At 39.4% G+C, this 27127-nt stretch overlaps 1 protein-coding gene across 1 annotated transcript; it reads left to right on the top strand.

The window, feature by feature from the left end:
* The first annotated feature begins 3364 nt into the window (after nucleotides 1-3364).
* On the top strand, nucleotides 3365-25056 carry tead3a (TEA domain family member 3 a). The gene is made up of 13 exons (XM_051949754.1): nucleotides 3365-3373; nucleotides 5615-5865; nucleotides 9821-10062; nucleotides 16820-16884; nucleotides 17282-17344; nucleotides 20644-20754; nucleotides 20865-20908; nucleotides 21013-21074; nucleotides 21154-21287; nucleotides 21378-21548; nucleotides 22072-22212; nucleotides 22319-22471; nucleotides 23242-25056. Exons 1-13 carry the CDS (start codon nucleotides 3365-3367, stop codon nucleotides 23353-23355), a joined length of 1560 nt encoding a protein of 519 aa, XP_051805714.1. The 3' UTR covers nucleotides 23356-25056.
* Nucleotides 25057-27127: the final 2071 nt, after the last annotated feature.

Here is a 27127-nt window from a genome sequence, read left to right on the forward strand (position 1 = left end):
AGCCTCCTGCCCTCCATCCCTCTCTGAGTTAGCTCGACAGACGTGGAAAGTATTCAAGGATAAGAGAGACAGACTGAGGCTTATTACCAATGTACTTTCTATACTTGAAAAGGACAATGATAAGGAGGAGGGAGGGATGGGGACCTCTTTAAAATTCATGCAACTGCTAGGATTTGTTGTAGCTATTATTTCTGACAGGTTTGGGATTTAAAAATCCACTCTGATTTCCTCTTTCAATTTCAAGCGTTCCTAAAAGCCGGGAAGAAAATGAGCTACCTCTGCCTCACAGATCTCCACTGCTGCTGCTGTACACCTCACTGGAAAGAGAAAGAACTTTGTGTAGGCAGGTTGAGGTGCAGACTTGTTTGTACATGTCCAAAAGGAACCAAGCAAACCCAGCTGATGTTCTGTATTTCACTCTCCTGTCCATTACCAGTCAGTAAATGTGAGCAAGTCAAGATTAATAGCACAATAGGCAGTGAGTTGATCTGTTTTGTTTGTTCTAAAGGCAGAGATGTTTAAGTTTGGGATATTCATCTTAATTCAGCTAAAAGGCTGAATGACCATTTGTACTTTCATGAACACACAGGCCTGATAAAATCAAAACAGAACACTTACAAAAGTGGTCAATAAATGTCATTCATCTCACCCAGGCCTCGATAAAGTTCATGACTAAGGTAATACTGCCCTCCAGTGGTCATGAGGGCTATGAACATTTCCTCTGTCCTGTCCACTGCTGGCACTTTTATCATTGCAAATCTTGTCCTAACTCATTTCACTCAGTCATTTCGGCATTAGTAAGTTGACAGAGGTGAATTTAGGGCACTCAGTTCTTAGAATTTTGGGGTTGATACTGTTGAGATTTCAGATAGCAAGTGTTAAAAACACAACCTTGAGTTTACTGTCAGTAGCCGAAGATCATGCTTATTCATGATTATTCAGGTACTCAGAAGCCACTGCATCATTTTTTTTTTACAGCAGAGTCATTGTTACATGTTTGCTGTGGAGCATTTTTCTGTAATTACTCTCACTTTGTCAGTTTGGAGGCAGAGTAAATCAACAACCAGCTGATCCAAGCTTACAGGGATCCGCTGGCAGCCCAGTATGTCACTGGGAATTGTAAAGTTATGCAGTTTTATTCATACAGTGACATCACATGGTTTAGAGACTGTAAGAAAATCAACTGAGCAAACCAAACTGAACAGTGTCTGAGTTATCTGAAGAATATAAAAATATAAATAGTACAGTCAATTCTCGTATATATTTGTAAATATTAAACAAAAGAACAGATGGTTCTATAGTCAGTTCTTCATTATCATAATAACCACTTGTAACTAAACACAAATTAGAACATGTACATTTATTGATATCAAATAAAACAGGAAAATATCCACAACATGACTGCTGTGTATGATTAATGGACTGATATGGATAAATACATCCTAATTAGTGTGGAAATCGAAATGCACAACTGGTCACAATACAAAATTATTTTATTTCTAGTTGGTCTCAATGTGATGTTTGGTAGGTTTTTAAATACAGCTATGATAGGATTACTTGTGTCTCTGTGTGAGTGAATATACACGCACTTGGATGCTATCAAAATACTGTAGACATGCAAAAGGATTTACCTCCGTCATAGCCAGAGCTTTAGGGGGAGAAATGTGCCACTGGGCCTCTATGACTCACTCAAGTCTTCCATGCTATCTGTAATAGTTTTTCTTCTCAACAACTTGGACCCAGATTTGCTGCATCATAGAGTTTGAGTAATGCGTGTTTCAAAACATTTCCAGCACAAACCAGTTGTCATACCGTGAGTCTGAGGCTTTCAGGGTCTCCAGGGAAGATGACAACATGATCTGATTGGTAAATATGCTTTGGATTGGGCATCATAACATCTTCACAGCTTTCATTAACTATATGGTTAAGCCCTTAAATTCAAAATTTATATCCGTGCCAATTTTTAATTCATAGGGATTTTTTTTCTTTGACCAATGCATTTCTTAAGGCAGGAAATTACATGAACGAGTGATGTGTAAGACATTGTGGTAGAGATTTTAATGATCAAAAAATTTAATGTCCACAAACATTCATACACTTTTTTAGCCATCAGTGGTAAAGCCTTTATTTGCCATCACAGCAACCAAACAGTTTATCTCATTTCTAACAGGCGTTTGGCATGTCTCCCCTGGGATTTTAGTTCAGTCGTCTTTTGCGATGAGCTCCAGGCCTTTGAGGTTGGAAGATTTTATTTCCATCGCTCTGGTCCTGGGATTCAGGTCTGAATTCTGACTACTCAGCTCTACTTCAGCTTTATGCTTTAGATCATTGTCTTGTTGGAAGGTTCAATGATACCAAGGTCTTTCGAGAATCATAGAATGCTCCTCTTTTGCTATGATGTTGTGCACTTTTATGAGGCTGCCTTGCTTATTGCCCTAAAAAGAGCCCCAAAACATTACATTCCCACCACTATGTTTAACCCTCATCAGTACATGCAGACCCCAGGGGGTATATAAGTTGTCATATTTTTTTATTTACAAGTTGGATTTTTCAGTCCCTTTAGATAGCTGTCACCCACATAGTTGCCATCACATACACCAAAGCTTATTTGATTCCTACCAGGTTTGTGGTGTATATATAAAAAATATCATTTGGGGTCTATGTGGACCCCAGCCAGACCCCACCTGGACTGTGCACCTACAGACAATTTAGAGTTATCAATTAACCTCAGCATATTTTTGGACTGTGGGAGGAAGCCAGAGTGCCCAGAGAAAACCCACGCATGCACAGGGAGAACATGCAAACTCCATGCAGAAAGATCCCAGGCCCAAGCCGGGATTTGAACCGGGCATCTTCTTGCTGCAAAGCAAAAGTGCTAACCACTACTCCACTGTGCAGCCCACATCAGTACTCATCAATAGTAATTTCATTGTTTCTTCCATATTTGTATCTATAGACGGCACACATTTTAGGAAAATATACATTGAGAGGATTATGGACAGGTACAGAAATATGAAACAGATGAAATACTGCTGGGGTCCAGCTGGACCCCAAGTGTACGGATGAAGTAGGCTTTGCCATATGTACTGATGAGGGTTAACTATGGGGACAGTGTTTCGGGGTTGAATGCTTCTTCTATTCTTTGCCCAACCAAAGCTTCATCTCTGTATCCAAACAACCTCATTTTCACTTCATCCGACTACAGAATTGATGATCAAAAGCTCTCTCCTTTGTCTATTTGAGCCTTTGTAAAGCCAAGCCGAGCTTTTGTCTGCCTGTCTTAAAGAAGTGGACTCTTCATTGAAGACCAGCCTTGTGCTGTGTTCACTGGAGTACCTGAACACAATTGCTTAGATTAGACAGAATGGCCTTGGTGACGATCCTTGGTTTCTCCTTTGCTTCTTACATTCAATTATTGTTAAAGCAAGAGTCGCTTTTAGCTTCCTACCAAGTCCTTTGACATTTTTCACAGTGTGGAAGTTCATGTACCTCTAGATTATGCTTCACTTGCATTTGAAAACACTTTATTATGGCTTTGTAGGCTTTCCTTTTCTAGTGAGCAACCACAAAAGACAAACTGTCTCTGCAATATATCCCATAATAGCATCTTTGATTTCATTCTTGCGGCTAACTAATAACTAACTGGATCAGCTTTTCGCAATTTATAGTGCAGTACAACATAGTAGGCATAAACATCTGCAACAATTTCAAGGGGTATGAACAACATTACAGATGCAGTTTTAATCAATAAGTAACTCAAACACAAAACATTTGCTATTAACATCTTCAACACAAGTTCTCACTGTCTTTTATCACTTGTTTAGGTCATTTCCAGCCAGAAGAAAACTACTGGTCAAATAAAAATTTACTATAAATCAAAATTTGGCAAAGTGATGAATCATTTTTGACTTAACTGTAGCTAACAGCTGTTTACAGGTTTACCTGTCAGAGTCGTTATAAACTTTTTGACTTATGTCACTGTACAACAAAGCAAAGCAAGAGCACAAAAAAGTACACAACAGCGTATAAAGTACCTATACTTGGTTGACTCCTATATTGCGATGAGCTTCATGTTGCGGAGGTTGGAAGGCTTTCTTGACATCACTCTGGTCTTAACTTTGTTCCACAGATTCTTGATAGGATTCAGGTTTGGGCTCTGGCTGGTCCACTCCAAAATGTAAATATTGGCTTCTGCTAACCATTTTCATGACCATTTTGGCTGTATGCTTCAGATCCTTGTCTTGTTGGAAGATTCCAATCCTGTCAAGCATTTTTGCAGATGCCACAAGTCATAACGTAGTCCTCTTGGTATCAAAATATAAGGTATCCCATTTCACCAGTGGCTTCTATGACAAAAATGTTTTCATGACACACCATGTTTGAGATGCAGTCAGTAATTCTGTGCTATTAATTACCATTTTTATTGCTTTTTTACTAAAATTCCATGTTCAAAAATAGTTTTATTTATATTCATATTCATCTCAGTGATCAGAGGTTAAGTCTTTCTGCATATCTTCATTGGGATTTTGGTTGACTGCTATATGAGCTTCAGGCCTTCAAGGTTGAAAAGCTTCTTCTTTGAACGACTCAGTGACCGTCAAACTTTTAAGACCATTTCTTGACCACTTTGGCTTTATATTTCCAGATTTTTATCAAAATTTACTACCAGTCAAACGTTTGGACACATTTAATGTTTTTTCTTTATTTTCATGACTGTTTGTAGGTTCTCACTGAAGGCATCAAAACAATGAATGAACACATATGGAATTGTGTATGTAGTAACCAAAAAAGGATGAAAGAAATCAAAACATGTTTTATGTCTTAGATTAATCAAAATTGCCACCTTTTGCTTTGTTTACTGCTTTGCACACTCTTGGCATTCTCTCAGTGAGCTTGTCATGAGGTAGTCAAGGTTCATTTGTGGATTTTCTTGCCATCTATATACCATCATATCCCCTGTATGATGGCCCATTTTGACAATGAAGTTGTCCCATTTTGCCACTGCCTTTTACAAAAAATGTTTTCAAGATACAGTATATTATGTTTAAGATGGAGTATAACTGCCAGCATTATGTTTTACTGTTCTTTTCTAGACTTATTTTAGCATACTTTTTTTTTTTTTTTACATTAATACATTGCTTTCTACTTTTAGGCACGGCATTTCTTTGTTATGACATTGGGTTTTTTTTTCTGAACAATATCTGGCACATAGACTTCCTCATCTTATCTTATCAGTTCTGTTCTATTACTTTTTTATTATTTTTTTTTGCTGAATATGCCATGTCCAAAAGTATTCATATCTTTTCATAGCGATCAGTGGCAGCACCTTCATTTGTCACTCAAGTAGTTTTAGGTGTCTGATTATTCTTAATCCACAAGGAGCCATTTTACTAATACATTCTATTGTTTTTTTTTTGTGATTTTACTTACATTTTTAAATACAGGAGTTTCATCTGTTCACTGTCAGTTCAGATCCTATAGCAAAAGCTGTGTATCATTATAATACAGGAGCAGAATAAACTCCCAGACATTAAAAACACAGTATGTAGGGATTATTTTCACCCTGTTACCTTCCATGTGTCCCTCTGCTCTCCCAACAGGAGTCTGATGTCAGGGGAGGAGTTTGCGTTGGGACTCACAAAACTTTTGCGTGTGCGCGTGTTCCGACGCCACGCCTCTGTGCGTTTTCCTCCGCGCGTTGATTTCATACCAAACTCATACTTTGCATTCCGCCTTTTTTCTGTCAAACGCGACCGTTTTTGCCCTGGAAATACTCTCGAAACACGAAGCCGCGGTCCCGGAGAAAGCAAAGCGGGTGGGGAAAAGCGTGTGTCCGTGGCAGCCGAGCAAGAAAGCCGTTGTGAGGTGAGTGCGCTCCCCGATACTTCTTTGTTGTGTGCTGCAACTTTCACGCTGCAGCAGCTGCTTCGCTTCGTGTGCGCTGGAAGTTTTGGGATATTTGACATATTTCGCATTTTCCCGCCGCGGCTTTTGCTGATTCAGAGATTCGTGTGCTCGTCGGGGAGTTCCTCTTTTATCTACACGGCCGCCTGTTTTGTAATTGACTACTTTTTTCACGTCTCCCGGAGTTAGTTTGCAGTTTGTTACGGTATTATTAGCCCGCAAGCTAACCACCTAGCATGTCAGCCCGAGAGTGTTAGCAGCGGCTTTCCCTCTTACATATCGACTGAAAAACACACCGTGACACGTTTTGTTTCACTTTAAACGCTTAATGTTGCGTTTTGAAAACTTTTAGGGCCTGTTAGATATGTATATGTTTCTCAAAAGGACCATAAACAAATTTTGCCCACTCACAGTTGGCTAAACAGCTTCCAACCGTTGAATTTTCACTCTCCATGCTAGCGGCTGGGATTCATTCCTTGTTATCGTGGAAGTTTAATCAACATGTGAGACTGGTCACACTTTTGTTCCTGCCCTGATTGATTTATCCAAGTTGTGTAAGATATGACCTTTAGGTCCATGTGAAATCTTTAAAGGCTCGATTTATGTGATGCCTACAATCAACAAAGGTCTGTAGTATTAGTAGTGGCAAGTTGTTGTTGTGGCAGCCAGCTTAAGTGACCATAGAAATCTGGGAAGAGCAGTGATGAAATCTACCTTGGTTAATCACAATGTCAGTGGTCGTCCCTTTGGAGCAGAAGGCAGCCCCGTAATGTGCATGTGTCTTTTCAGTGTTTGCTGAGCTCATAGCTTTATTTAGCCCCAAGCTCTGCTGGCTCCTCAGTGCACTAAACACCTGACCTTTTGGCCACTGGGAGCTTTATTGGAACTGGAAGAGCCTCATGTCCCTTCTGTGTATAGTCTCCTTACTTTGCATCACCACTGCTCTTGTAAAGGGCAGAGCTTTGACTAAGATGCATTAGTGTCACGTTTTCCCAAATTTTAACCAAATTTCTTCCCAATGCTTCAGAGCTTGATGCACTATTCTATGGATTACTGTCTGTAATGTATGGGTTATTCAATGTGTAAACATTTGCTCAAAGTTTCCCCTGAGGGTTTGTTGACATTGGCTTTACTTCTTCATTGTTTGGGGTCTCACAGGCCTCCACTGTCTTTTATGTAAAAAATAATAGCAATTGCAAAATCACAAAGTTTTTATCTCCTTTGAGTATTGTGGTTTTCCACTGACTTTATTCTAAGCTAACAGTATTGAATAAGCAACATTTCTGTTAGCCACAAAAAGAGTTTGCACCATTTGAATAGGGTGACAACATACAGAAAAAAATAAAACATTATTACACAAAATAACATGTTTGATGCTGTCTCAACATGTTTGCATTTCCTTTGTAGAATATTTTGATCTCTGATTGTTTCACGTGTACACTGTTTATAAGATTTGGCTAGATGAAAGTCACTATATAATTTATTTTAAAGAGTAAATATGATTAGATCAAGCTTAGACCCTTTCAGATTTCCTCCAAGCTCGGTACCACTGCTGTATACTGAAGTTTGAGGTCTGTTGTACCCCAGAGAGGTCCCTGATGAGCCATTCTTCTCTTTCTTTGAACTATAACCACAGGAAAGGAACGCAATATTAGCCAAAGCCAAATCCAATCAGGACAACCAAACATCTTCTTAATTGCCCACCTCTCGCGCAGTAAAACTTTCAAGACCATCACATCTCCTCCCCTGGAATATCAAAATATTCCTTTCGGCTTTGCTCTTTCCTAACCATCCCACCAGCCCGTCTGATCACTATGGAAACAGCACAGTCCAGTCAGCAGTGATTGAAACTGGGAAGGCCCTGTGCACAGTGTGTAAAATAAGCCCACCGCAGCAGGGGAAGCTCAGCAACCACACTGATCCTCTGCGGTTCTCCCGTGGCAGGGACCATGTTAGCCACACTCTGGAAAACATTACATACCAGGCAGCATTCATGTTGCATATGTGTTCCCGTGTTTGAAGAGACTTGGAGCATCCTCAACAATAACAAAAGAATGTGTAATTTCCTCATGTGGCCTGCACAGGCAAGGTTGCAGGCTTCTGAGAAGTTCATATGGCTTGAAAATTGCCGTTTGAACTAGTTTCTCTGGGACGATTAGCTCAGGAAAATGACTAACCAGGCTCGTCACCACCAACTATAGTCAATTTATTATTCATCATTTTCCATCTAGTGGTCTAACCTTAAAAGCGACACGAACTGGTAGTGTCTTCATTGACCTTGGCTAATGTCTATAAATCTACAAGCTCTTAATATTTACGCCTTTTGCCTGTCAGGTCTTTAACCCAGGATGTCGTTGCTATTAATATACACTGTGCCCATGGAAGCTGTAAACAACTTCAGATGAATTTGATCTCGCTCTTGGTGAAGTGTGGAGACATTTGTAGTTACAGAAATCTGTCACCATTCTCAACAGCCACAATGTTAATCCTGGCCTTGTCCGTCCATCCCAATGTCCATGATATGGATTAGCAAAACAAAGTGTTAGTCTTTCTTTTAAGGTTGATAAACTGTCGCTCTGCCACAGATTTCTGGTATTATATCGCAGGAATTGGGCACTCCAAAGGTTTTTGCGGAAGAATGATCAACTTACTTATTAAAATACTTTCCTGTTTATGTTCTGTTCATCTAACTTTAGAGCTTGGTAATTTGACAAGTTTGACAACTGAGAGGTAAAAGGGAGGATGAAGAAGTAATCCTCTATCTTATGTGTGGATGCATTGTAGCGTAATACGTTTTGGAAAATGAGGTCCAACTGATGATGGATAAAATGACTACACTGGAATGTTTGTATTTGGCTCATAAAGTAAATTAGATAACAAGATACTCTAGAAATCCAACCACATATCCACTGAGATAAAACTATATAAAAATAAAATACTGCCAAAAAACTGTCCTGCTCATCGGACAGTGTTACCCACAATATCCTAATCCTCTTACAGATAATAAAATGATACTTGTTTGGTTCAGTAGTGCAGAAGCTGATGTAGAATCCAACTCTGGTTTGACTTCTTTCCATGCTTTGTGCAGCTCAGAGCCAGTTTCTCAACTTCTGGCAATCCAAAATAATGTTTATAAAAACATGTCCAGTCATTTAAAAGTCTCAGTTTGAGGACCGACCAACTAGCTTTTTCTGTGTTCCTAACAAAATCCTTAACATGGCCAATCAAACTGAAGATCAAGTTGATTTTCGCCAACATTTCTTTTAAGGAAAAGACAAAGCATGTGTTCTAATGTCAGGAACCACATTTAGAGTTTTTCATTGTTTGTTCTTGCAATCAAATTTACCAAACAAAATAGATTTATAGTGGTAATATTGTGGTTAGTGGTGCTTGCTGGTAATTTCTAGCTGTTAGTGAGTTGAAGGCAACTAAAATTTCCTTTGCCGCAAAATGTATTACCTGTACATAGACTATACAATTTGGGATTTGTATATATTGCTGTATTAGATGTTTTAAAGAATGATGTTTTCAAAACAGTAAGGAGACGGCTGCATCATTTTCTCTAAACCTCGCTGATTGCAGTGACTTTTTGTCTAAATTCATCAGCTATAAAAACAAATACTACTGTGTTCTCTTATGTGCTAGATTTTAGTAAATGCCTTTTTAATGTGGAAGAAACCCCTTTTAAAACCTGGGTTCAGGACAAGTATTGCCACTTGTATTATGTTTATTTTGTTTATCCTCTATAATGCATTTTGCCAGTAATCCATAAGTAATATTTAAAAATCAAAGGAATTCTAAAGTCACATGTGGCCATCACATCCTGTCGATCTCATCTCTTTCTCTACTCGCTCTGTCTCTGCTGTCTCTACACCACCACAAAGTTACGAGAAATATCTTGTGCTGTGTGTTGTAGGTGTGTTGTGGCCGGAGCCGTCATCATTGCGTCGGAGTGGAGTTGCCGTGGCAGCCCTGACGGGGCGCAGGAGGAGGGTGACAATGGAGAGGGACTGGGTGACGGGGCAGACCGTGGATTGGACGGAGATCCCGAAGGGGTCTGGAGTCCCGACATTGAGCAGAGCTTTCAGGAAGCTTTGGCCATCTACCCTCCTTGTGGCAGGAGGAAGATCATACTTTCAGATGAGGGGAAGATGTATGGTGAGAAACGGCTAATTTCTGTTTTCACATTGTTGTCATCCAGTTGTCCATCCTCTCCATCTCTTCCCTCCTCTACTCTTTCTCTATCCAAATCAATGGACAAATGTAACCTATATGAAGGGGTTACAAAGAGAAGAATATCTCTCTATCTTGCTTTTTAAGTATTTGACTAAACTGTTTCTGTCGTGGAACTGCAAACATTGCACAAGGTTTACTGTGCAGCTTTACAACTGCCTATAAATTACATGAGTATCAGTCCATTTAGATAAATTCAAAATATTTATTTGGAGTTGGCATGACTTAATTTCTAAGTAATATTCTCCATTACTACATGTAATTTTATCTATAGTCATGTATGGATCACTTTGAAACAACAACATATAGTATATCAAGCATTGCAGTAGTGCCACTACAGACAGACTTTGGCAATCTATAGCATGTAAACCTCTAACCATTGTAAACAAAACTCTCACTTGCATATAAACACAATGACTTTTGTTCTAGCTGCTGCAAAACAATGGATGACTGATTGCTGGTTTATAGTTTGTCTGTTTCCTTTTCAACATTAAATAATTTGTTTAGATGACTGTTTAAAATTGGACTTATTTTAAACTGTATAATGCTTATGTGTTTAGAGTAGGCCAGTGTGCCGTCTGTGTAATGAGACATGATTTGTAAACATAACCTGTGAGAATAGGGGCCAGAATTACAAAATAATGTCTGACAGCCCATCTGTGCACAAACAAGTACAAGCACACACACAAATACCATATTCCTGATACTGTTTGCTTCTTCAAGAAACCACCACAAAAGCTTTTATTGATCAACTGCCTACATTTTGAAACCTTCTTGGTTATTGATCCTTCTTGCAAAGATGTCTTAGTTTGTGCACAGGTGATCTGCTTGCTGGCATTTTTGGAGAGCGCTGTTTAACTTTGGGGTCAGAGGGCACGCACTACCAGCAGGGTCAAAGGATGCAGCAGGTACACATTTCAGGTCAAAGTTGAGGTTAACATATGAAAAAGCTGCTTGATTGCACTGTATGGTCATTGGTTGCTTGGTGGAGGATTGATGAGTTTGGATTTGGTTATCAGAAGAATTGCACAAAAACTGCTAAGCTGAATTTCATGGAACTTGTGGAGTAGTAGAGCAGGAGTAAAGGCAGAAATGGGGACCATGGGGAAAGGAACCATTAAGTTTTGTTGCAAATCCTGGATCACTTTCTTCAAGGCATTGGCTTCGGCAGAGGATGCACTCTCCAGGAGCCCTGCTCGTATCAGTCTGTGTGACAGTAGAACCAGAGTTGTAATACATGCACACATGCAATGTGCCTTTTGTTTGTTTTTTACTATGATTGGGTCAGGATGCTGCTTGTGAGGGGAGTTTTGTTTTGTGACTATTTGTTCTTGCCTTATGAAGGCCTTGGCTCACGTCCAACATTCCTCGCATTTTTAAAAATTTTTCGTCTGAGTTCAGGCATTCCCATCTGCAGCAGCCTATGTCATGCATTTGTGTATATATATGAGGGTGTGCAGTGAGGGATACGGGATATGTGATCCCACGCGACAAAAAGGGAAAGTTTGTTTCAGCATTGCCTTTTCTCCTTTTGTGGAAGTGTGGGCTCACTGTGTTGACCTCCCCCCACCTTCCTCTCAATAAACAGGGACCGTCTCGTTGGTTTACACATTCACGCTTTGAAAAGCTGCACTGACACTGAACATAATACCCATGCTCATTATTGACCCACCACTTTCTCATTTTCTAACTAACTTATAGAAAACCAGCCTCAGACTTTTGGAGCACTGTTTAGATTCAATTCAGGGTTTCAATTTTTTTAATATTAGTTGAAGGTTGTGAAATTTAACTTGGAATTTTTTGTTTCTGGGCATACAGTATTTTCTGTTATTAACTTGTACAAAGGGTGTTTGTTTAGTACGGGTGTTAAAGTTATTCCAAATTTACAAACATGGTGAAAAGGAAAAGGCCTCAGTTGTTTAATTTCGGTCTGTGTAATGTAATCATATTTACTTCAGGTTCATCCAGAGGTGACAATCTACCTATAAATGCACTTTTTTAAAATCTTGTATTTGAAGACTTAGACATCCTCTTCCATGCCTAACTATGGTCTCTATCAGCAACCAGCAAGTTTAATTTGTGTTCTGCGTATCATTTCCTAAACAGACTTCACTCGCTTTACTTCTTAAACATTGTACTTCAAACACCTACTCTGTGTCTTCCATTATTTGTCTTTACCATTAGTTTTTTTAGCTGAATACTCACCTGTCTTCCCATCTCTTAATGTACTTGTCTTAAATCATAAGTCTGACCTTATTTTAAGTGAGGTTAATCAGCTGTTCCTGAGTCACTTGATTAGTTAAATTGTGCAAACTGTGTGATTGTCTAGTAACACTCATCTTAATTAAGCAAACACTATGCTACACAACACTTTAAAAGGCCTATATATGGATCTGGTATGGTACAGAAAACTAGCTGAAACAAACCCCTAAAGATTCAAGAAACCAGAAGGGAGACAACCATCGCTATGGTAACAATTGCTTTATCTAGCCTTTTGTTTCTGTCACAAACATTTATCTATGGTAAGCATCGATTCACACAGAGAAACTCCACTAGATGGAGAAACTATTTCATACAGACTTTCTGTTATGCTTATCTAGGCATGTTACGGCTGACTAAAGTAACTGAACTACCCCTTAGAGCATGGATTTTTTTTTTGTGACTTCAGCAACATGCTGGTACTGACATAGTGGGAGATACTCAGTTCCCACAAAAAACCCACTAGTCTATGTGGCTGCCTTCCTTACAGGGGATATGCAGTTAGGCTGTGGGAGTGGTACCCTCAGTTGTTAACATACATAGCAACTGTATTAATTTATAGGCTCTTTATTAAGTATTTGTTTGCCTTGAGAGACTCAGATTGGCTGTAGTGGAGGATAAACTGTTGCGTAATGTAAAAATATTTAAGTGTAATCAGGAAGCTGTTATATAGTATTAAAAGTAAAATGACTCGATGAAGACACATACCTCCTGTGACTGTTGTACTCTAATACAGCACACTGTATGGTGGGATTGTTGTTACCGACACATTCATTTAAAAGCAGGATTTTACTGTTGCAATAACCATAACAGTGTGGCCTTAAAATGTTTGAAAACGAGAAATCTTTCAGGATCTTCCAGAAGCAGAATTAGACTCATTAAAATACAAACGATACACAATCAAATGTATTTGATCTCTTTTTCTGTCACTGCTTTTATTCTCATTGTGTAGAAGATGTTTCAGAAATGTTTCTGAATCTTCCACTGGCAGATTGCCAGAATGTTGTTGTAGATTAGTGAATGTAAGTCCATTTGACGTGAGTCCACCTTATTAAATTGGGAAAGCATGTGCAGATTGAAGTTCATGTGTGAAAGTGGGTTGTAAGGAAAAATATTGTTATTATTGTCAAGGAGTCTTTAGAATGCTGATTTCACTTATATGCATGTTTCGAAATGTGAATTGGTTAATGGAGCTGTTAAGCATTAAAGAAACAATATTTAATCTACGCTATTATCATCATACAACAGAAAACTCCACTATACTTCAGATTTGGAGTTGAATCTCAGTGCATGCGAGGTTTACTGAACCTTGTCTTGCTAAACTAGGCCAGTCGTAATTGATCTTCAGTCTCTGTGCTGCCTCAGTCATATGTTGCTACCATGATGTCACCCTGGATTATAATGTCAAGCATGTATTTCCAAATTGGGATGATCAGCAGGCAGATCACTTGCTCTGACACTCACAGGGTGACATGGATAATACAGGAGAGACTTGTTGCAAGGATGACATTTTACTACCATGTTGGTAATGGGTCCTAGTTTGTTGAGACTGTCACATAGTCAGTATTGTAACACTTTTTTTCTTTACTCTGTACCTGTGTTTTGTAGTTGTTTGCAAAGCATTGTCTGGTAGTTGTGAGATTTTGCCCCCTATACAGGGTTCTCGCCAGCGCATTTCAGCGTAACAGGCCGTTACGCTGTCATAACAGGCCGTTACACTGTCAGTTTAAAAGGTTACGCTGTGATTAGGGCCGCTACACTGTTATTTTGACAGATAACGCCATGTGTGTTTGTTTTTATTGACTGGGTGCCTATCTGGGTTAATTTATGTCTCCCCACCTCAGCTGTACTTTCCTGTCAATTGATCCGTTCCCGTCTAAAATTAAGAGTCGCTTCCAGTCTCGGGGTTACAATTAGCATGTCTCGGTTGTTTCCTCTTAATGTTAAAAATAATCCCAGAATTGATCAACAACTTTTCAACAAAAACTATTTTAGCTGATTGCTGTAGATAGGAGGCAGAGGATTTGTGTCTACCTCTTTTAATTCACACCATATCCGAAAACATGTTTGTCAAACTTTTCAAAATGGCAATGAATAATGCAGGTTCTGGGGGAGGTTTCTTCCCGTTAAGAGATTTTTTTCTTTCAGCTGTTGCCAAAGAGCTTGCTCAAAGGGAAACATTTGGACATGTTCGGTGTCTCTATACAGTTTAGTGATGTTAGATTTGCCCTTATACAAATAAAACTGAATTGAGTTAAAAAAAATAAACAAATGCATCCTCCACCTGATGTAGTTATGAGCTAAATTCCTATTATTAAAGCAAACAAACAAAAATCTTACGTTTTAACCAGTGATATATCAACCACCAATAGATATTCTGTATCCCTAAGATCTGTAAAGGCATCCTCTCAACCTGCTGTGCAAAAGTCAAACTCCTCTGGTCTTACCAGTATGCGAAATATTTGTTAGAAACCTTGCCAGCCATATCACTCTGGCCAATTTTTTTTCAGTATTTTAATAAAAGATGTCAAAGAATCTTTATCTGGTTTTAAAGGCAAGCTAATGTATAATTTCAAGTAGGAAGTAACTGTGTAACCACTGAGAAAGATGAGGGGGAAAATAGAGGAGATAAATTCCTGTAAAGCATGAGATTAAATGGTTTTTCAACAAGTGTAGTTGAGTTCAAAGGAACTTTATCTTCCAATGCAGTCATGTAATCTCATAATTGTATTGTAAAACACATCTTCCAGTCCCTACTGTTATGCTGTATGTAAACTGTGTCAATTAAACACATTACAGCAAAAGGCAAATGAGCTGACTTCCAGAGAAGGCATTCTGACTCTTGTGGAATAGTTCTAGGCTGCATGAATGTGATTGTGTCCTGTTTTGGGAATTGCAGCAGACTGCTGTGTCTGACTCAGCCCCTTCTGCTGATTTTGGGGAATTCTGTGTTCTGGTAACTTAACAGAGCTGATATGACTCATCTGAGGTCCCTATGGTGTCGCACCACTTCCCAGAAAGAAGGATGGTGATGTGGATGATGTTAGTTTATGTGTATATGCGATAAACGATTACAGCTTCGGAACTAGTCTGGCCAACTTTTAGATTTAACCTCCGTGCAGCAGAGAGTGAATAGAGAGTTGCTCAGTTGACGTTAGAGACAAGCAGATCATCAGGTGTGGGTTGGAGCTGGGGAGGCAGAGAAAGAAAATGCTGACCAGGCAGTCTGTGGTGACCACGATTTGGAAGTCTGTTAACAATATGATGACCTCTCCACTCTTTTTCCCTCCATTCTTACCATTTGTCCATCTGTTTTGGAGCTCTGCCAGCAAGCAAGGCCAAATCTGACTGAAACAACACAGGCTGTTCTTAATGGAAATATCTTACAGCCACAGAAATGGAAGGCTTGCAAGTTGTTTTAATAATGTGATGGGGAATACAATGGACTTATACGAGGCTCAGCACCTTGGCATCAAAAGTGCAGTCACATTAAACTTGATTTCAAATACACTCAGGGGATGAAAAAAGCCACTGGCAATGTCACTGTGACCCCTTGACTAAAAAAGCACAAAGGACTTTGTCTAGCCATTTGGGGTGTAATTGCTCTGAAGCAGATTCACTAAAGACATAATGCCAGAGACTGCCTGGTTTCAGTGTTTTACAGTGGATCACATTAAGTTAAGTCAAATTAAGCGTGGCCTCATTACTTGGAGCATTCAGTTCTGTTATCCTTATTTGTTTCAGTGAGCAAATGAGGCTGATTGCAAAAAGTGATGCATTTAAAAGTGTTTAGTGAGCATCCCACAGCCAAAACTAAGACATGATCTATTGACATTTATTTGTTCTGCTCTGGATGAATGTTTTTGGACAGTGTTGGCATTAGGCACCGTTAGATGTGGTGCAAAAATGTGGCTATCCTGATTTGTGAGGGTAATTACTGTTGGTTACAATGAAATCCCTTTTGGGTAAATTCACCTCAAAATTGCACAAATCAGCTTTTAAATATTGTGTCCATTTTTAGATCATCATAAAAAAAATTGCAAGACCTTACATGCTTCATAAGATCTGCCAGCAAAAAGGTTTCAGGAAAAGGGGATCATTTGATACTAACAAGGGCTACTAAAGTAATGTGGGCACTGAAGATAGGCTGGCACAGAGAGGTAACTGAGTGACTGGTTACATTTGAGCCATATTCCTGCAGTGTTTTCCAGAAAAGTTTGATATAACAAAGCAGACACAAAAATAAAATGAATCTCAATTCCTTATACTAGCTCCATCACCGTTATGCTTCCTGATATAGAAACAAATACTTTATTGTGTGTCACTAATCTATTATTGCCTCACTTTGTTTTTAATGTGGCAGAAAATGATTTTGTGTGGAAGGGCTCCTTCTGATTTGTATCTATTGACTTCTCCATGCTAGGTCGAAATGAGCTGATAGCTCGCTACATCAAGCTGCGAACAGGAAAGACACGCACACGCAAACAGGTATGCACAGATATTACTGCAGACGACAGCATCGACATCTGTTTGCTGTAATAGGATTTACTGGATGGAGCTCATGTGTTTTCTGATATGTTTCTTACTTTGCTGTAATTCACCCATGCACCTTATTAAAGTGATTATTATTGACTTATGTCTGTTTGAAATTGTAAAATCATCATGTGTGTGTCTTCATGGGGGTAACCCTGTAGGTGTCTAGTCACATTCAGGTTTTGGCACGTAAGAGGGTACGAGAATACCAGGCAAGCATCAAGGTGGGTTTCCCCTGAATCAGCTCACCCTTTCCTCTGTAGTCACATCCCTTCTTTTCTCTTCCTTTCTTTTCTTGTCTTTCCTTTTCCTTGTTCCTCCCATCCTTTTTCCTCCATCCTGTTTTCTTCAGGTCTCTAGTCACCTGCAAGTTTTGGCCAAGCGAAAGTCTCGTGAGATTCAGTCTAAGCTCAAGGTACACGTGCTCACTGACTTTGCAATGCTTGCTGCTTCGCTCTGCATGTGGCGCAAAACTAACTTCACGTATAACCGAGGATGTCTTGGTCAGGAGTTGCGACTGATTGTACCTCTCTGTCAGAGTTCCTACAGTCTGATTTCTGCTGTCATTGGCAACCATCTTACCACATCAACTGTAACCATGTAGCTTCAGCTAGTTTAAGTTTTGTCCTATGTTTTTGCTTTCAGTTCTATGTGGACAAAGTTAAAGAAGGACTTTCATTTTTTCCATCAGTAAAAGGCAAAATTACACCATAATGCATGACAAATCCATTTAGTGTTGTGGTGATTCCATGCCATCTGAGCTTTTGGCATCTATGTCAAGACCACAGGAAAACTGATGGAACAGTTTAAATCCAATTTAGAAGCAGTTAATTGCATGATTGTTGTACAGTCATTAGAGCACAGAAATGTGACTTTTTTTTGCCTTGGCTGTAGGAATGTGGTGTGACAGGCTCGGGCTTTGCAAACAAACGTCTTCAGATGTCTTATTTGTTTGCTTGTATGCTTTATAGGTCTCATACATTTGGTGCGTGTGTGTCAGTTTATGGGGAAGAGGTTTTTGCTATGATGCATGGCAGTTTCATCTGTCTGTTCACTATGTTCAGCAGGTTTGTGGCCTTGGACAGATAACTGCATGAGATTCAGTAGCTTGCTCGGTTAATCAGTATATATGGCTATTAAATTAAACATGGTGGCTTTCATACACACAAACATGGATTGATGTATACTCTTTAGAAATTTCAGTTTTCTCTCTTAATACATTTCTGATCTCCACATTCCTGCCCTTGAACATTTCTCTCAGTTCTTTATCTTTTCTGTTTAATCACTTCTCTGCTGGTTTGACTGTGCCCTGTAATAAAGTCTCTTTGTACAATCATTCTGCAACAAAGATGTTCAACTTAGTGCTTTGTGATACATGGTCTCTGATTATACTTGGAGGGTGTAACTTTTTGAAGATTTCCATCTCAGCATATTTACTTGTACAAACATAAACATTATGCTCTAGGATGGCACAGATTAGTAAGACAGTGCTTGTTCTGTCAAAATCAAATTCACGTTTCTGAGCTTAGCATCATGCATCTGTTTGAAGAGGTAGATTTGGGATGTAGTCACTTCAGAGGGTTACAGTAGCTTCAGAAAGTATTCGGGCCTGTTCACTTTTTGCACATTTAATAGTCTAGCACAGGGGTGTCAAACTCAGTTCCTGGAGGGCCACTATCCTGCATGTTTTAGATGTTTCCCTCTTCCAACACACCTGATTCAAATGATCAGCTTATCATCAAGCTCTACAGAAGCCTGATAACGATCCTGATCATTTGAATCAGGTGTGTTGGAAGAGGGGAAACATCTAAAACATGCAGGATAGTGGCCCTCCAGGAACTGAGTTTGGCACCCCTGGTCTAGCAGATGTCCTTTTTTTATTCTCATCAGTCTACACTCAATACCCAGTACCCAGATGACATGAAATCATGCTTTGAGAAATCTTTGCATATTTATTAAATATCAACAACCCAAATCTTTCATTTAAAAGAGTATTTAGACCATAATGCAGCATTTAGTAGAAACCCCCTTAGGCAGCAGTTAGTTTTCAGTTTTCAGGAGTAAGTCTCAAGAGGCTTTGCACACTAGCATTTGGGCAGTTCATCCCTTTCTTCCTGACACATCCTCTGCAGCTCCCTCATTGGATAGGAAGCATCTGTGCTCTGCAATCCACAGGTTTCTCTACAGATGTTCTGTGGAGTTGAAGTCTGGATTTGGGCTGAGTGGGTCAAGGACAGTCAGACTTTTCCTGAATGAGCTTCAGTGTTGTCCTGACGTTATGTTTCTGATCATTCTAGTGCTAAAAGGTCAGCTGTTGTCCCAGCCTTAGATCACTCAGTTCTGATCAGATTCTCTGCCTTTGCCGCTACGAGGCAAACTCACAGAATGGCAGAACTATGCCTCACTGTAGGGATGGTATAAGCCAGGTCATGAGCAGTGCCCTGGTGTTCAGCAGAGTTGGTGTTTGGAGTTCTCCCCAAAGAGTTTAGTTATTCTGTCATTGAACCAGACAATCTTTTATCTCATGCTCTCTTTTCTGGTCCTTTAAAGGACATTTGGCAAACACCAAGAAGGCTGTTGTATGTCTTTTATTCTGTGACTTTCATCTAGACTGTGTACCATAAAGATCTGATCGATGAAGTGCTGTTGAGATGCACGTCCTCCTGGCGGTTTCTATTCTCTGCTCAGGACCTCTTAGGTTCTAGGTCACCTCCCCGAAACAAAGACCTTCTTACGCAGCTACCCAGTTTGGTTTGACAGCCAAATGTTGAAAGGGTCCTGGTGGTTTCAGACTTTTTCATTTCACAATAATTAAAGCCACTGTGCTCTTTGGAATGCTCAAAGCTGTAGAAATGAAACAGCCTTGTCCTGCTTTATGCCTTACCAGTTTTATCATGAAAGTCTGCAGAAAGTCTGGGTGACTAAACTATGTGAACTTCAGTTGGGTTAAAGACGACTCTGAAAGATTATTAAAGCATGGACCTAACCATGACTTAGAGTGCCACAGCAAAGAGTCTAAGCACTTTTGTGAATAAGATATTTCAAGTTTTTGAGGGTTTTTAGTACAATTTTTAATAAATAAAACATGTAAAAATGTGTTTTCATTTTGTAGTTGTGGGTTACTGAGTGTAGACTGATGATGAATTAGAAGCAATAACATGCAAAAAAGTGAAAGGGTTTGAACACTGTATGAAGCATCTGTATATGCAGTGAGCAAGGCGTTTTCCTAACAGTGATTCTGTGATCTGCTTTCATTTTGAATGTGCTCAAGTTAATTAATACCGTGTCTCTTTTGCCATAGGCCATGAACTTGGTAAGTTTTGGTTATACAACTACAGTTTTCTGCTTAAGGCTTTGTGCTGTGTGGTTGGCATCACATTACTGCTAATCCACAATACAGTTTTACTGCCAGACTCAAAAATCCTGCTCATTGCTCTTTTGTTTTTAGTGGCTTTAGTTAAATACTGGTGATGGTTAGCTTTTCTAGTTTTGTGCGCCTCCTGCTTTGGCTTCCCTTCATGTCTGCTTGGCTCCCTGTCCTGTCTTCCCCTATAGTTACTGCATCGTGCTGAAGTACAGTGTATGTTGGCTGGCTTGCTGTCTAAACTGGCCTTTGAAGTTGGCTGACTTTGGAATGATAACCTAATTTTGACTGAACGTTTTAGATTGGGTGTTGTCATTGTGTATTACTCTGAGTTTGTCTTTCTCATTCAGGACCAGGTATCCAAAGACAAGGCACTGCAGACAGTAGCCAACCTCTCATCAGCTCAAATAGTGTCTGCGAGTGTAATGAAACCCCAGACTCCCTTCCCTCCACCAGTCAGAGTGAGACGAAAACACTAACTCGCACACATGCACATCTGTTCTTTTCTACCTTCCGGGTAAAAATCTGAGTAATGCTGTCTGCCCTGTTTTCCCCCTTTCCTCATGATTAGTTTTGGCCCGGCCCTATGCCAGGACAGCCTGGACATTCTCAGGAGTAAGTGTCATCAGCAGATCAGTTGGTTTTGTTTCTTTATAATTTAAAAAAGTTTCTTGTTCAAGCTGGTACGAATGCTGATCTCTTCTTTTTTGTATTTCCAGTATCAAGCCCTTTGCACAGCCACCATACACTACACTACCAGCCCCTGTCCCTGCACCCATCAGTAAGTGGAAACGCAGAACAACTGATTTGCCGAGTACACATGGATAATGTCATGGTAATGGTGTTTAAATGTTTGCCAGGTTATGAGGCTTTGCCACCACCTCGTCCTGCAGCTATAGCGGCTCCTGTATGGCAAGACAGAACCATTGCCTCGGCAAAATTACGGCTACTGGAGTACTCTGCTTTTATGGAGAGCCAGAGAGACAGAGAGACGGTACAAGCATCCCTTTAAATAAAGAATCAGCCATGGAAAAGATTGGCTCTCTACCCCCTCTTTCTTACCGTTTCTCCTTCTTTTCTACAGTATAAACACCTTTTCGTACACATTGGGCCATCCAACCCAGGCTACAATGACCCTGTATTGGAGTCCATAGATGTGAGGCAGATTTACGACAAGTTCTCTGAGAAGAAAGGCGGCCTGAAGGAGCTGTACGAAAAAGGGCCACACAATGCGTTCTTTCTTGTCAAGTTCTGGGTCAGTACATTAAAAAAAAAAACAATGTTCCCACTGAACTCAAATCGAGAAAAAATATGCTTTTTAGTTTTCCATCTAATTATATTCATTGTATTAGATTAAGAATTTGTTGTTCCTTAGAATCGCTTCTTTTTTTTTTAGCAGTCTGAGGTAATAACCTGTTACACCACATGGGGGAGGCAAAGTGTAACACCGGAGCACACATGGGACTTCATTGGTAGTTTATTTTATTAAGCTGTATTTAATTCAACCCCCTGGTGCTTTTATTGCTCAGACAAGCAAGACATGCATGTTCTTTAGTCAATTAGAGCATTCAGTCAGTCTTTGTGATGCAGAGTGATCGCAAAAATTCTACTATTTTTTATGAAGAGCCACAGTGGTCACCTTGACCCACATATGTGCAATAAAACACACATGAAAGAAGGCTAGTTAGTGTTTGGCGGTGGCTTCTTGATTTATTTTTCTCTATTCTTGGTGCTCTTTTCGCACTCACTCTTTGTCCACCTGATTGTGCTGGTTTCAGGCGGACCTGAGCAGTGACATTGAGGAGGGTTCTGGTGTGTTCTATGGCGTGAGCAGCCAGTACAGCGGGACAGAAAACATCACCATTAGTGTCTCAACAAAAGTTTGCTCTTTTGGTAAACAGGTGGTGGAGAAGGTTGAGGTGAGAGAATGAGCCTTTTATTTTAATACACACAAATGATTTCCTCTCTGGCCACATCAACACAGGTTTTAGTTGTGACGCATGCGTGTGGATTCCTCCCATCCAGACCGAGTATGCACATTTGGAAGGAGGGAAGTACGTGTTCCGCATCCATCGTTCACCCATGTGTGAATATATGATCAACTTCATCCACAAGCTCAAACACCTGCCAGAGAAATACATGATGAACAGTGTACTGGAGAACTTCACCATTCTGCAGGTGTGTGTGTGTGTGTGTATGTGTGTTAACATTGTTAGGAACTCCTAGTGACGGACATGACTTGAAAAGCCAAAAAAATCTAATCATTATAAGCAAAACTTTCTTTAGTTTTCTAGTTCCTGAGTTAATGTCCTCAGGGATTGCACTTCTTTTGAGCCACTCTCACTGAAAACAAAGCAGTTCATACATTGTCTACCACAGCATTTCCTGGAAGAGGATCTGGTGAAAATCATCTCTGCCTTTATAAAGCATTTAGTTGAAGCAGAGCAATAAATTGAGGACAGTAGTGGAAGTGAGTGACAAGTAATTTTAGATGTAGAGCCGACTGTTTCCTGTTTTGTATGCGGTTAAGCAGCACTCAAGGAATGAAAATAAACTTAAAAAGAAACTTTGTGCGCTTTCCACAACTAAATTTTATGATTCTCAGAAAAAAAATAAAAGTAAAATCTGAGCAAAATTTGGGATTTTCTAAATATTACTTTCCCTTTTACAATTTACACAAGCATGGTTTCTAACTGATTTTTTTCTACCAGTTTCCAGAGATAATTTGTCAGCATGCCCTTTCCTGAAGTCTACGATCAGATCTTTAGTTTTTTTCAATGGATATAAAGTTACTGCAGCAAAAACTCTCAAGACTAGATTAAAGATTTCTTTCCTGCAAATTCTGTTACATGTTGTTCCCATTATCATGTGTTTGTTCGTATATCCTTTATAGTTAAAGTCCTGATTCTCCACAATTGTGTCTTCTTTTTGTGTTGTCTTCTTGCTAGGTGGTGTCCAACAGAGAAACTCAGGAGACTCTGCTGTGCATCGCCTTCGTGTTCGAAGTGTCCACTAGCGAACACGGAGCACAGTACCACGTTTATCGACTAGTCAACGACTAGCGGGATGTCGCCTGCATGCAGAGACTCTTCACAGACTTTTTGATACATACAGCATAAACACTATTTCCAGCTCAACACACAGATTTCCCCACTCCTCCACTTTAAACACAGCCTTTTTTTAAACAGACCAACCGTCACACTGTAGTCATACCTGCGGCTCGTTTCATGTGTATGCACAGATCTCTCAGCAACATGACATGACGTCAACAGTCATGGAGTTATCTCACTGTTTTTCATAGACATTGTGGTTTTCTTTTTAATTGAAAGTGTAATTCACTGACAAATTTAAAATATGTTAAAACCTGAAAAAAACCAGAAAAAGAATATATATATATATATATATATATATATATATATATATATATATATCCGTCATCTACATCATATCCAGTGAGAATGTAGCTTTGATGCATTAAAAATGAACTTAATTTTTCCAGGGAATGTTCCAAGCATATGCATTTATGTCATAGGTGTGACTGATGTGAGACGAGTTCGAATATAGTTGGACAAACAAACTATTTAATCAGTGTTAATGTAACCTGCCACAGTGGCTTTTTCTGATGCAGTTTGTGGTATCTCTGCAAGGTACAATTTGAACGACCCTACAATGGTATATCCTCTGTTACTGCTTAGTGTGAAGTCGTGGACTTCTATTCGATCCAAGGATCTTATTGCAGAAAGTATGAGTGTGCCTCTTTTCAGAAAATAATGCACTACATATAAAGACGTACATGTCGTATTTATATTTGAAACGGTGTCAAAGCATAAAGAGAGCCATCGCTTTAGGAGTATTTGCTGTTGAAAGGTTTCCAGTGGTACGTGCTGCGGAGGGAAGATCTCGATCGGCTCACTTGTCTATGGAAACGGAACGGAATCATTTAGAGTTTCAGATTCAGTTCATACTTTGGTGTCAGCAGCATTTTTAAAAAGAGAATTATCCTGACTGTTCATAGACACAATACTGTTTTTACTTTGACTGTGTGGGCTTGCTGCAGTATTTCTACCTCCACGCGAGTTGGGATAAGAATGTGCTTTGATTCATAAAGCCTTAAGCTGAGGAGCACTGATGTATAGGATGTGTACACTACTCTTGTAATGGTACTGTTTATAAGCCAAAATAAGGCAAGTAGACTTGTTTTTGTAAAGATGACATATCCTTTTTTTTTTGTACTTCACCAGCACAGCAAGAAGCGTTACTCTAAACATCGATGATGGGTGTTGTGGTCGTGTCTTTTCTGATGTTTGGTACACACCACATTAAGGTCACTCACAGTGCGCTGGGGTAGATTTTTCCCTGATAACACTAACAACACTATCCAGCTGACACTTTTATTGTTTTGCTCTATGTAATGTTTTGGATTGCTGGTACACATGACTACCAATGTTTTTATATAAAATCTTATTTGACTCTATCACGCCCTCTCCTGGCAGGATTATCTTTAACCACGTGGAAGGCGTTCACTTGTCTTTTGACTTTCTGCCATGACAGTAAGAGCCATCTATCTGGCTCCATTTTTAGACAGCGTTGTAATTTGATATTCACTGTGTGGTCAGCCAAAAGTGTTTTGTTTTATCTTTTTTTTCTGTCTATGTACTCTGTTTGGCTGTGCCTAATCACTCCTTTGGTCAAGCCTGCTCAGTGAATTTTAATCTGTGCCTTTTATGCTGTACCAATAAAATCACATGGTGTCTTGATAGCAACATTTTGGCAACTGCTTGAAAGAAGAAAAAAAATCATTCTTAAATTGTAGTTATCTTACACATGTCTTTACACCCGACTTAAGAAAAATGTTATATTTGATCTTGATTAGGGCTGTATATCCAAATAGAATATTTAACATTAAATGGTCAAATTCTTAAATTACTTTTTCTTAAATCATAAGTTTTATGTAGTTGGGCAAAACTTTTGTAACTTCTTCAGTGTTAACAGAAGAATTGGCACTTTCATTACTTGATTTAAGAAAGGGAGTTTTGTAGGAAACCTGTATTCATTCTTTGAATTAGGTATTGAAGGGAGGGGGAGTGTTTTTAATTTCTGTACTGTGACTTGGGTGTCATTTAGGCTCTAATATAAACTTTTCAAACAACATACATTCTCTGTTCTAATCGGCTTTGTTCAACTGAAGACATTTCTCTGTCACAAACGCAGGTTTTTTTTTTAGCTGCATCCCTTTCAGAGCAGGTGGTTTCTGGGAACTGCTCTTCCATAATGTTATAACCACCTGAACATTTTTAATCACTTTTCTTATCTCAGACAGTAACTCACTCTGCTATTGTAGTTCATACTGAATTTCTCATTTGTCCTGCTAGGTGGCGCTGTCACCTCAAATTTAAATGTTGACGTATCCAAAATACAGTCAATCTGATGCAATTCAATTCAACAACTGCCAAAAATGATGTTTTCACAAAGCTTTTACTGTATCAGTTATTGTTAGAGGATACTTTATTACTGAGGTCATAATGGGAGACTTTCATGGTGTACCCGACTGTTGCATTTAAAAGTATTTCTAATATAGTGACTGCTTCATGTATGGCAATAGGGTGGACAAAATATTGGGAGCATTTTTGCAAGCAGTGCAATCCAGTACATCACCAGCACCGACCATGACAATATCGAACATAAATAAGAATCATCACCTTTCTTTAAATAACAAAATCTAAAAATATACGAGCTTGCTAAAATACAACAAACAAAGCTGTCACACCAGGTTGTGTTTTGCGTCACACGTCTACGTAATGTCTGCATACTGTGTCTTCTCTACATACATTACAGTCTCATCCAACTGGATTTCCTTCAGACATTATGTGCCTTTACAGTTGACACAGATAGTGTTTCCTTATCTCAAACCGTACTGTTAAGATTCCTTAATGCTGAAAAGAGGAGATGCCTCTGAGGGTCATAAGTGCAGAGAAGTCTCTGTTTTACTGTCAGCTCTGGGTTCTGATGATTGAGCGATGTTTCTTTGCATTCTGTGCAGCTTTAACTGACATTAATCCCTTTGCTTTGAATAGAAGTTCCATAGACTACAGCAGACATATTTCTGCACCACATTTGACATCAGCTTACTTTTCAGTCCCACACTTCCCGTGCACAAGGATGTGTCGGGGCGTTAATTTAACTGAAAAGCATATTTAATAAGTGGCATTCTGTCTATGGGATGGCAAGCTTCCAAAGTATACACAGTGACGTCTAGGTGATAAGAGTACTGTTATTGTATTCTGTGCAGCAGCCCATCGAGTTCACATCCAAGCTACAAAGAGTTGGTGGCACGGCTGTCTGGATTGGAAATTTGTGCGGATTGTTGATTGTGTTTTTAGTATAACAGGAAACAGCTGTCGGTATTAATCACACAAACATGAATAAGACACCTGGTTAGTGCAGTATGTTGGTGTTCACAACTCCTATGGTTGTATAGTATTTACAGATTTAGTTATTTACACCCCCTGTCAAAAGTTTTAGGACACTTTCTCATTCAAATAAATTAGAACCTGTCCTAAAACTTTTGACAGGGGGTGTACGTGCTGTAACCTTTTTTTAAGGTTGCGAACAACCTGGACGACTGTTGAATTCCAGTATTCCTGACACACAGTCTTCTGGCTGCATTCTTGGCAGACATTAGTCAGGCTATTATCTGTGAAAGCGAGACTTAACAGACCAATGCTGCCAAAACTGTAGGAGCTAAAAAGTGACACACACAAATCCCTCAGGCTGGGTGTGGTAGTAAAAGCTATCATTGTTAGCTAAAATAACATAGTTCACGGCTTGCTCATG

Source organism: Acanthochromis polyacanthus, chromosome 6 (assembly GCF_021347895.1).
Source record: "Acanthochromis polyacanthus isolate Apoly-LR-REF ecotype Palm Island chromosome 6, KAUST_Apoly_ChrSc, whole genome shotgun sequence".
Taxonomy (NCBI): domain Eukaryota; kingdom Metazoa; phylum Chordata; class Actinopteri; family Pomacentridae; genus Acanthochromis; species Acanthochromis polyacanthus.